We start from the raw sequence: 11,546 nt of genomic DNA, 5'->3' as shown, positions 1-11,546 counted from the left end.
ACTTATTTTATTTATTTTTTTGAGACAGAGTCTCGCTTTATCACCCAGGCTGGAGTACAATTGCGCGATCTGGGCTCACTGCAAGCTCGGCCTCCTGTGTTCAAGTAATTCTCCTGCCTCAGCCTCCCTAGTAGCTGGGATTACAGGTGCCCACCACCATGCTCAAGCTAATTTTTGTATTTTTAGTACAGACGGGGTTTCACCATGTTGGTCAGGCTAGTCTTGAATTCCTGACCTCAGGTGATCTGCCCTCCTCGGCCTCCCAAAATACTGGGATTACAGGTGTGAGCCACCACACCCGGCTTTTTTTTTTTTTTTTTAAAAGTTTATCTTCACGACAAACCTGTTGGGTGGGTATCATTATCCATCATCCCCTTTATCAAATGAGGGAATCTAAGAAAGGTTTTAGTCGTTTACCCAGTATTGCACATCTGGGTGGGGAGACCATTATTTAGACCCTTTGTCTCCCAGCATATGACTTCTTGTCTAATGCTGTTTTTACAATGCCATGTTGCCTCCAAGGGTAAGTATAGGCAACTGCTTACAGTTTATACATAAATCTGGGCCATGGAGCTAAGTGGCTGATTATTATTATTTGTTATTTATTTATTTATTTTGAGACCAGTCTCGCTGTTGCCCAGGCTGGAGTGTAATGGCATGATCTCGGCTCACTGCAACCTCTGCCTCCCTGGTTCAAGCGATTCTCCTGCCTCAGCCTCCGATTAGCTGGGACTACAGGTGCATGGCACCATCCCCAGCTAATTTTTGTATTTTTACTAGAGTCGAGATTTCACCATGTTGGCCAGGATGGTCTCGATCTTCTGACCTCATGATCCGGCCCGCCTTGGCCTCCCAAAGTGCTGGGATTACAAGCATGAGCCACCGCACCCGCCGTGGCCAGGTATCTTTTAAAAGAAGTATTACTAGGTTTATTCTATTTCCTTGATGGAATCTATGCTCCCAGACTTGACACTTTACTGTCTCCATTAAAAGTCCTTCACCTTTGGTGCCTGACCTTATTCATTCCTACCATAAATGTGATTATGGGCAGGGAAAAAAAGTGTTTTGAGCACTTTGACCAAATTATGATGTTAAATCCAAGATGCCATGTTATTTATTTTACCGAGTCCACCCAAGCCTCCTATATCCAGCATGTGGATAGTATGAGGTTGACAATTAGTGCGTTTGTTACCTGTTTACCACGACGTACTTGCAATAACAAAAGCTATTAGATGGGCTTTCCTAGTATCAAATATTCCTGCATCAATGAGTTGGCTTTGCTTCTGATTGAAAATACTTTTGCCCATCCTTTGCATCTCCCCTATATTCTGGTTCCCTAATAGAGTCTCTCGTAGGGGTAGAGAGATACCATTATGTTAGTGTCAGATACACCTGGCTATTTAATAGTTTTGTAAACTTGGGCACATTACTTAAGCTTTCTGTTTTTCCAGTCGTAAAAAACCGAAAGACTGATAGCGATTTTGAAGTTGTCGAAAGACTTTAATGTGTTTGAAAATATCTAACAACAAAGCCTGGCCCACAGCTGGTATTTCAGTAATGTTAATTTCCTTGCTTCCCTCTTGAGGTCCTTAAGATTCATAGGTTCTCCGGACTCCTTGAAAGTTTTGTGTAGATGCATGAGGTGTATTTTTCTTGGAAATAAAGTCCACAGTTTAACAGATTATCTTGGGGCCAGCGATTTCCCCGAAAATAAATTGTAGATTCTCCTTCCCGCAATGCTAAGGGGCGAATCTCTTTTGGGGGAGACTGGATTCTTTCGGTGTGTGTTTTGCTCTCTGGGTACTCTTTCTGCAGTCGGCTAACAGAGGAGGATGACCAAGCCCCTCGCGGGGGCGGGGGCGGGTCACTCCCGGACAGGGCCCCCATGAAGTTTCCCTGAGGGCTTGTGTGACTCCCTAGGGGTCGGGTTACCTCCCAGATGGGGGTGGGGTATCACTTGCAGCTGGAAGGCAGATTCATTTTAAGGTCTCGCGGGCTTCGGAGGCCCCTCCCTCACTGAGAAACCGGCTTTTGTCGTTCTTCTGAAGCCAGAGCTAGTCTTTCCAGGTGTTAGTCGAAACCTCGTGGTGCGACCCTGGTCGTCCCAAACCCCCTAGGCCTTAATCCTGGGGCGGTGGGGGCGGGGAGGCCGTGAGCACAGCTTCCGCTCCTCCAATCCGCCAGAGGGCGCGGCGGCCGGCCTCTCCCTTCCCGGGGTTCTTCGCGCCGGGCCCCTTCCGCGTGGGTGAGTGAATGTGAGAGGCAGCGCTCGCGCCGCGCGCGCCGTCCGCCTCCGCTGTTCGGCGCTCTGCTTTCGGCGGTGAGGGGCGGGCGCGCGCGTAAAAGCATAGAGACGGGCGTTGAGCTCTTGGGCTAGAGCGTCGCTGAGTCGGAGCCGGAGCCTGAGCCGCGCGCTGTGTCTCCGCTGCGTCCGCCGAGGCCCCCGAGTGTCAGGGACAAAAGCCGCCGCCTGCTCCCGCAGCCGGGGCTCATCTGCCGCCGCCGCCGCGCTGAGGAGAGTTCGCCGCCGTCGCCGCCCGTGAGGATCCGAGAGCCATGTCGGCCAGCAGCCTCTTGGAGCAGGTACAGGCCCGGCCCGCATGCCTCGGCCATTGTGTGAGGCGAGAAGGAGCCCGACTAGGCCCGGGTCCGCCGCCCCCGGGCAGGCCGAGCCGAGCCGAGGCGTCGCCTCTTGCGGGCCGGGTTTCGGGCCTCTCAGGCCGGCCGCGCCCGGCGCCTCTCCCTCAGCCTGCTCTTCCCGCTTCTCCTCGGGCCTCGGAGCCCACGGGCCGGGCCGCGCCGCGTTCCCTACTCTCGGCAGGCCTCGTTTTCCTTCCTTGTTTCCTTCCCCTTCCTTAAAGCCCTGGGTTCCTCGCGTTGCCGCTGGCGCGTCTGCCGCGTTTTCTCCCCTGCCCCACGGGCCTGGCGCTTTCCCCCGCCTCCCATTTTCAGCCTCTGCCTCACTACCATTCCTGACGCCTCCCCTCGGGCCTGCTCCTTTATTCTCCCTTCGGGCCCTGCCTTAATTTGTTCTTCTTTTTCCATTTCTCCTTTGGAACTTGCTGCTCGGCGACGTTTCCTTTCCCTGCAGAGACCAAAAGGTCAAGGAAACAAAGGTAAGCCCCGCTCCGCCGGTGGCCCTGAGCCGGGAGGGGGACGCGGGGCGGTGGGGGCGGGGTCTCCGGGAAGCGCCCCGGGCGGAGGACCTTTCGGAAGCCGCTTAGTTCGCAGGTGCCGCACACTTAAGTATTTGACCCTTTCGGTGTGTTCTTGCAGCTGGCGAACAGCTTTTTCGCTAACAAGGAGTAATTCATTAAGGGTGGGGGTGGATTGGGTTTTGAAACGCTCCAGGTCCTTAGTTTCCTGTAGGTCTTAGAAGGTCTTTGTTTTTCATCCTCGTGGATCACTCTCTGGAAGTACTCTCATATGATGGGGGAGGGGAAGCGGGAGGGAATGGAAATCCAGAGGAGCCAATAAAATGACCTTTTTAGATCAACTTGCTCTGGGTGGAGGGGGACATTTTCACTGGCGACTGTCTCTTCAGCATTCACTGTCATCTCTTACCCTTTTGAAGTTCAATCTTACGTGCTTTGTTAATTGGTAAGGTTTTTCTCTGGTTAGCTTATATGAACTAATTTGAAAGGAAGATTGTAGGATTGGGACACTCCTAATTGAATTTTTTTTTCTTTAGTACAAAATGGATCTGTACATCAAAAGGATGGATTAAACGATGATGATTTTGAACCTTACTTGAGTCCACAGGCAAGGCCCGTGAGTAGTTAACTATTTACATATTTAATCGAAGGGTGTGGCATATTCTTTCTCCGCCTTCTACCAATAAATCCCATTTTCTGAGGATTCACTTTTTTTTTCTTTTTTCTTTTTTCTGTTTTTTTGAGACTGAGTCTCGCTCTGACGCCCAGGCTGGGATGTAGTGGCGCAATCTCGGCTCGCTCCAACCTCCGCCTCTCGGGTTCAAGTGATTCTCCTGTCTCAGCCTCCCGAGTAGGTGGGATTACAGGTGTGCACCACTGCACACAGCTAGTTTTTCTATTTTTTTTTAGTAGAGACGGGGTTTCATGTTGGCCAGGCTGGTCTTGAACTCCTCAGGTGATCCACCCACCTTGGCCTCCCAAAGTGCTGGGATTACAGGCGTGACCCACCACACCTAGCCGAGGATTCACTTTCTTAATACCTGTATTTTTTCTCTGCCCTCTATTAGGTAATCCCATGTTCTGAGGGTTCGCCTCCTTAATATCTATTAATGTATTATAAAACAGTTACTGCAAATGTCCTAGGCTGTTGAGATTCCCATCTCTGTAATATCAGCAACCATGCTGTATTGAGAACGTAATACTGATAACACTTTACTGGCAGTAACATGTGCATGAATAATTGTCTTCCTCCTTACCAAGAATGTAGCAGTGCAGAATTTAGGGATTCTTACCAGTGTTAAATATTCTGAATTTTCACCCCAGAAAACTTTGGATTAATATGATAGGGAAAGTTTTAATATAAAATCACCTGGAGGCGGGAAGATCTCTTGAGCCCTGAAGGTTGAAGCTGCAGCGAGCTATCTACGATCATACCTGTGAAAAGCCACGGCGCTCCAGGCTTGGTGACAGAACAAGACCTGGTCCCTAAAAAATAGTCACCTGAACTTCATTCAGTGCTGCAGGACTGGCTCTCTTTCTTTTCTCTAGTTTATGGGTTCTTAGATTATCAGAACTATTTTGGAGTTAGGAATTTTTTTTTTTTTGAGATGTAGTATCAACTCTTGTCCCCCAGGCTGGAGTGCAGTGGTGCAATCTCGGCTCACTGCAACCTCTGCCTACCAGGTGATTTTGCCTGCCTCAGCCTCCCAAGTAGCTGGGACCACCATGCCCGGCTAATTTTTTTTATTTTTTGTAGAGACGGGGGTTTCACTATGTTGCCCAATCTGGTCTTGAATTCCTGAGCTCAAGAGGTCCGCCCTCCTCGACCTCTCAGAAGTGTTGGGATTACAGGTGTGAGTCAGGAAATTTTTGAGTTGAGCTTAACCTACATCTGTGGAGACTAACTTTATTTCTCACTGAAGGGAGGTATAGGATTTATAAAATGGAGTGAAAGTTAAAATACTGCTTAGCACAAATGAAGATCAATAATGTTGGAGGTTTTTGTGGTGTAGTCTTTTAAAGTTGCATGTAGATTCAAATACTAATATGACCTGTGCATGTAGAAACTTGTTTGATTCAGCAGTTCTTTTGTATTATTATCTCTGATCCCAAAGACAGTTACACTGTTGTAACTAATATAACTCCCCAGATTAATAGGCCAAAAGGAAAATTGGCAATATATCTTCCAAAATGCCCTGAAAGGTCAAGAAATTTATAAGTTCTGAACATATGCTGTATGAAACATAGTTGGTAGTCCTGAATAACTGCATGCCCATATATGGATCTGATTATCACACAAAATTTGTAGAATCCCTGTGTAAAATTTTCAACACTGAAAGTATAGAAACCACTTGAGCAAGTGATTGGAAAAAAGTTTTCACAAAACACAACCAGTTAATCAGGAAAAGTAGGGAAGGAAGTAGAGGAATGAACTATTAATAGGTTCCTGCTATTGAAGTAGTTTGCTTACATAATCATTATAACAGGGAGAGTTGGAGCGTTTAGAAGCATAACTCTAGGTAGTTCTTGTAAAACATTGTGTAATTCATATTTTTGAGCTTGAGCATGTGGGAGCCTGTCAGTTCAGGTACAGACATTCAACTGTGTCTTGGCATAACCTGTGATATTAAGTGCATTGATTTTTCTTTCTCAGGTAAGCCAAAGCTTAAATGTCTTTGTTTAAAAAAAATTTGGCTAATAATATAAATCTTAGATGAGTAGATGAGGAAGGGTAACCTGAGAATCTAGTGCATTGTCTAGAGTAAGTCATCTACTTTTTAGCCAACTTTTCATTACCCTATTTTGGAATAATACTTCAAGTTTAATCCGTTGATTATAGGCTGAATTTCTTATATATGTGGATTTGGGTCTGCTAAAATTTTTAAACTTAGCTTGGTGAGAAATTTTAAATGTGAAAAGGGTATGTGTGAAAAGACTTCACTTTTGTTTTTATGTATGTATGTATGTATGTATGTATGTAAGTATTTATTTATTTTTGAGACAGAGTCTCTGTCACCCAGGCTGTAGTGCAGTGGTGCGATCTTGGCTCACTGTAACCTTTGCCTCTTGGGTTCACACCATTCTCCTGCCTCAGACTCCCGAGTAGCTGGGACTACAGGCGCCCGCCACCATACCTGGCTAATTTTTTGTATTTTTGCTAGAGATGGGGTTTTAACTGTGTTAGCCAGGATGGTCTCTATCTCCTGACCTCGTGATCCGCCCGCCTCGGCCTCCCAAAGTGCTGGGATTACAGGTGTGAGCCACCGCGCCCGGCTATTTATTTTTTTTTCGAGACGGAGTCTTGCTCTGTTGCCCAGGCTGCAGTGCAGTGGCGCAGTCCGGCTCACTGCAACCTCTGTCTCCTGAGTTCAAGCAATTGTCCCACCTTAGCCTCCTGAGTAGCTGGGATTACAGGCAGGTGCCACCACACCAGGCTAATTTTTGTATTTTTAGTAGAGATGGGCTTTCACCATGTTGGCCAGGCTGGTCTCCAACTCCTGGCCTCAAGTGATTTGCCCGCCTCAGCCTCCCAAAGTGCTGGAATTAGAGGCGTGAGCCACTGTGCCCGGCCTGTTTTTATTTTTGTTTTTTTTTGAGACAGTCTGGCTCTGTTTCCTGGGCTAGAGTGCAGTGGTGCCCTCTGGGCTCACTGCAACCTCTGTCTCTTGGATTCAAGTGATTCTACCGCCTCAGCCTCCTGAGTAGCTGGGCCTACAAGTGTGTGCCACCATGCCTAGCTAATTTTTTGTATTTTTAGTAGAGACTGGATTTTACCATGTTGGCCAGGCTGGTCTTGAACTGACCTCAAGTCATCCACCCCTCTCTGTCTCCCAAAGTTCTGGGATTACAGGCGGGAGCCACTGCGCCTGGCCATATTTCTCATTTTACATCCTCCAGAAACCACTGTGCATTTCCTTTTCAGGTTATAACTAAGTAGTGGGATCTATTGATACTCCCAGATAGTTTGCCAAGAGGCTAGCACTATAAACTGGTAGTGAACCTTGCTTTTTGGTTTATGATTGAGGAATGGCTGTACAGACATTTGGGCTAGAACTTGAAATTTCCATTTCTTTTTGTTATTCTTGTTTTATTATCACTTGGTTCGTGTAGGAAGTTGATAAAAGGATTATCTCAACACTCAGGACTTAAACAGTTTGTGAAATGCTAAGTTTTCTGTTTACTTAGTTGTAGTGCTAAAGCTAAGGCCCATATTCACTGTATCAGCTTAACTTTAAATGTTTAAACATTTCAATTATTACACCAAAATTTCTTATGATATAAAAAATGCCCTTGTGTTTATAGGAAATCATCTGATGTGCTGCACACTTTTTTTTTTTTTTTTTTTTGAGATGGAGTTTCACTCTTGTTGCCCACAGGCTGGAGTGCAGTGGTGCGATCTAAGCTCACTGCAACCTCCGCCTCCTGGGTTCAAGTGATTCTCCTGCCTCAGGCCTCCCAAGTAGACAGGGTTTCATCGTGTTGGCCAGGTTGGTCTCGAACTCCTGACCTCAGGTGATCCACCCGCCTCCACCGCCCAAAGTGTAGGGATTACAGGTGTGAGCCACCGCGTCCAGTGTGCACACTGCTTTTTATAGTATATTTGAATTGCGTGACTAGGTGGGGGGAGGAAATAGCCCGATGTTAATTTTTTGTGTTTTGATTTGCCTTTTTTTTTTCTTCCACAGAATAATGCATATACTGCCATGTCAGATTCCTACTTACCCAGTTACTACAGTCCCTCCATTGGCTTCTCCTATTCTTTGGGTGAAGCTGCTTGGTCTACTGGGGGTGACACAGCCATGCCCTACTTAACTTCTTACGGACAGCTGAGCAACGGAGAGCCCCACTTCCTACCAGATGCAATGTTTGGGCAACCAGGAGCCCTAGGTAGCACTCCATTTCTTGGTCAGCATGGTTTTAATTTCTTTCCCAGTGGGATTGACTTCTCAGCATGGGGAAATAACAGTTCTCAGGGACAGTCTACTCAGAGCTCTGGATATAGTAGCAATTATGCTTATGCACCTAGCTCCTTAGGTGGAGCCATGATTGATGGACAGTCAGCTTTTGCCAATGAGACCCTCAATAAGGCTCCTGGCATGAATACTATAGACCAAGGGATGGCAGCACTGAAGTTGGGTAGCACAGAAGTTGCAAGCAGTGTTCCAAAAGTTGTAGGTTCTGCTGTTGGTAGCGGGTCCATTACTAGTAACATCGTGGCTTCCAATAGTTTGCCTCCAGCCACCATTGCTCCTCCAAAACCAGCATCTTGGGCTGATATTGCTAGCAAGCCTGCAAAACAGCAACCTAAACTGAAGACCAAGAATGGCATTGCAGGGTCAAGTCTTCCGCCACCCCCGATAAAGCATAACATGGATATTGGAACTTGGGATAACAAGGGTCCCGTTGCAAAAGCCCCCTCACAGGCTTTGGTTCAGAATATAGGTCAGCCAACCCAGGGGTCTCCTCAGCCTGTAGGTCAGCAGGCTAACAATAGCCCACCAGTGGCTCAGGCATCAGTAGGGCAACAGACACAGCCATTGCCTCCACCTCCACCACAGCCTGCCCAGCTTTCAGTCCAGCAACAGGCAGCTCAGCCAACCCGCTGGGTAGCACCTCGGAACCGTGGCAGTGGGTTCGGTCATAATGGGGTGGATGGTAATGGAGTAGGACAGTCTCAGGCTGGTTCTGGATCTACTCCTTCAGAACCCCACCCAGTGTTGGAGAAGCTTCGGTCCATTAATAACTATAACCCCAAAGATTTTGACTGGAATCTGAAACATGGCCGGGTTTTCATCATTAAGAGCTACTCTGAGGATGATATTCACCGTTCCATTAAGTATAATATTTGGTGCAGCACAGAGCATGGTAACAAGAGACTGGATGCTGCTTATCGTTCCATGAACGGGAAAGGCCCCGTTTACTTACTTTTCAGTGTCAACGGCAGTGGACACTTCTGTGGCGTTGCAGAAATGAAATCTGCTGTGGACTACAACACATGTGCAGGTGTGTGGTCCCAGGACAAATGGAAGGGTCGTTTTGATGTCAGGTGGATTTTTGTGAAGGACGTTCCCAATAGCCAACTGCGACACATTCGCCTAGAGAACAACGAGAATAAACCAGTGACCAACTCTAGGGACACTCAGGAAGTGCCTCTGGAAAAGGCTAAGCAGGTGTTGAAAATTATAGCCAGCTACAAGCACACCACTTCCATTTTTGATGACTTCTCACACTATGAGAAACGCCAAGAGGAAGAAGAAAGTGTTAAAAAGGTAACCCACTTATCATTCTTAAGATTTTTAGGGAAGGAGGAACTAGAGAGAACAGAAGAGGTATTATATAGTGAACTGTTAATAAAAACTCTGTAAATGAATACAGTATCACCTAACAGTTCAAGGCTTTATAGAAGTATAATTGGTTTTAATACTTGAACCCTAATGTGAAGGAATATGAGAACATTAGTAGAGAACAGAAATACGGACTTTGAAAGGAAAGCAGAAGCAGTACAAGGAAATCAAACAGAAACAGTACATGATGCAGAAAGAGGTGAAGAATGAGTCAAAGAGATGCAGAGGGGTAATGGAAGTGATAAAACCATTGAAATTAAAGCAGAAGATTGAGTCTGTAATGTGGCAGAGAAAAATCGAAATGTTCTCTGTTGGATTAACTTGGCCTAGCTGGGGTTTTGTGGTTATTTTCAAGAGTCGATATGTCATCACCAACTCTTGAAATCACTTCTGTCTTCCCTGTGACAATTGGCGGTGTAAAAGTCACTTCTGATTCCTCTGTAACAAGTGGGAATCTTGGGCGGAATGATGAGGAATGGATTCACACTAGAGTTGAATTTGAAAGAGTTGGTAGCGTTTGCTCTGTGAATATTGAGTGAATGTAAACTTAGGATTATAAGAGGATGATAAAACTGGTTGGAGCAGATAATGATATATTATCTGGGATTTATACTTGCTTTTTTTTGGACAGGGTTCTCACTCTGTTGCCCAGGCTGGAGTGCAGTGGCATGATGTCGGCCCACTCCAGCCTCCATCTTCTGGGCTCAAGTGATCCCCCCATCTCAGCTTCCTGAGTAGCTGGGATCACAGGCATGCACCACCGTGCCCGGCTAGTTTTTCATGTTTTTTGTAGAGCTGGGTTTTGCCATGTTGCCCAGGCTGGTCTTGAACTCCTGAGCTCAAGTGATCTGCCCCTGCCTCCCAAAGTGCTGGGATTACAGGTGTGAGCCACTGCAGCTGGCCTAGACATTGTTAAATGTAGGAAGTAGGTGAAAAGTTTATGAGCAAGGAGAAATTTTTCTTTGAAGATCTGTATACTAGTGATTGAGAGAATCCTGAGTTGATTAATCTCAAATATAAAATAAAGTCTAACAAGCAGTGTTTCCCTTAAATTTGTTATGAATTCATAGGGATCTTATACGTGATTTAGGATCTGAGGCATTGTTAGGCTGCTCTATGAGAACTTACTCCTTTTAGCAGTGGAAGAAGGGCTCGTTGGTAGAATCATCTTGGAGGTACATAGTTAAAGTACGGATAGTTGCTATTTTATCTTCTAGTGGGTACAGATTAATAAGAAATCGGAGTTATACTTGTCAGTGACACTAAAAGCATTGGGAATGGAGAAGCAGATTATTGAAAAGTTGGCTAATAAACTTCCTTTTTGATAGTCCTTTAAACTCCTCTCTTCCCCACAGTTTAATAGTTTAACTTAAAATCTTCCATATTAGGCCTGGCATGGTGGCTCACGCCTGTAATCCCAGCACTTTGGGAGGCTGAGGTGGGCAGATCACCTGAGGTCAGGACCAGCTTGACCAACATGGAGAAACCCCGTCTCTATTAAAAGTACAAAATTAGCCAGGTGTGGTGGCACATGCCTGTAATCACAGCTACTTGGGAGGCCGAGGTAGGAGAATCACTTGAACCCTGAAGGCAGAGGTTGCGGTGAGCCGAGATCGTGCTCTAGCCTGGGCAACAAGAGCTAAACTCCCATCTCCTCCCCCCCTTCAAAAAAAAAAAAAAAAAACACTACCATATTTTGGCCTGGCGTGGTGGCTCACACATGTAATCCCAACACTTTGGGAGGCCGAGGCAGGAGGATTGCTTGGGCCTAGGAGTTTAAGACCAGCCCGGGCAATGTAGTGAGACCCCATCTCTCTAAAAAAAAAAAAAAAAATTAGCTGGGCATGGTGGCACACACCTGTTGTCCTAGCTACTTTGGAGGCTGAGGAAGGAGGATCCCTTGAGCCCAGGAGTTTGAGGCTGTAGTGAGCCATGATTGCATCACTGCACTCCAGCCAGTGCAACAGAGTGAGACTCTGTATCAAAAATAAATAAAATTTACAGTATTTTGTAGAAAAAGATAGTTTATTGGTGCTTTTTGCTAGAC

At 46.3% G+C, this 11,546-nt stretch overlaps 1 protein-coding gene across 1 annotated transcript in view; it reads left to right on the top strand.

The window, feature by feature from the left end:
• The first annotated feature begins 1,481 nt into the window (after positions 1-1,481).
• YTHDF2 (YTH N6-methyladenosine RNA binding protein F2) overlaps positions 1,482-11,546 on the top strand; it is a 33,671-nt gene continuing 23,606 nt past the window's right edge. The window contains exons 1-4 of the mRNA XM_024249315.2: positions 1,482-2,583; positions 3,092-3,116; positions 3,692-3,771; positions 7,841-9,424. Of these exons, the coding sequence (XP_024105083.1) occupies positions 2,557-2,583; positions 3,092-3,116; positions 3,692-3,771; positions 7,841-9,424 (1,716 nt within the window). The 5' untranslated portion in view covers positions 1,482-2,556. The remainder of the gene's footprint in view (positions 2,584-3,091; positions 3,117-3,691; positions 3,772-7,840; positions 9,425-11,546) is intronic.

The sequence above is a fragment of the Pongo abelii genome, chromosome 1, assembly GCF_028885655.2.
Source record: "Pongo abelii isolate AG06213 chromosome 1, NHGRI_mPonAbe1-v2.0_pri, whole genome shotgun sequence".
Lineage (NCBI taxonomy): Eukaryota > Metazoa > Chordata > Mammalia > Primates > Hominidae > Pongo > Pongo abelii.
This window is presented reverse-complemented; position numbering and strand designations above follow the sequence as displayed.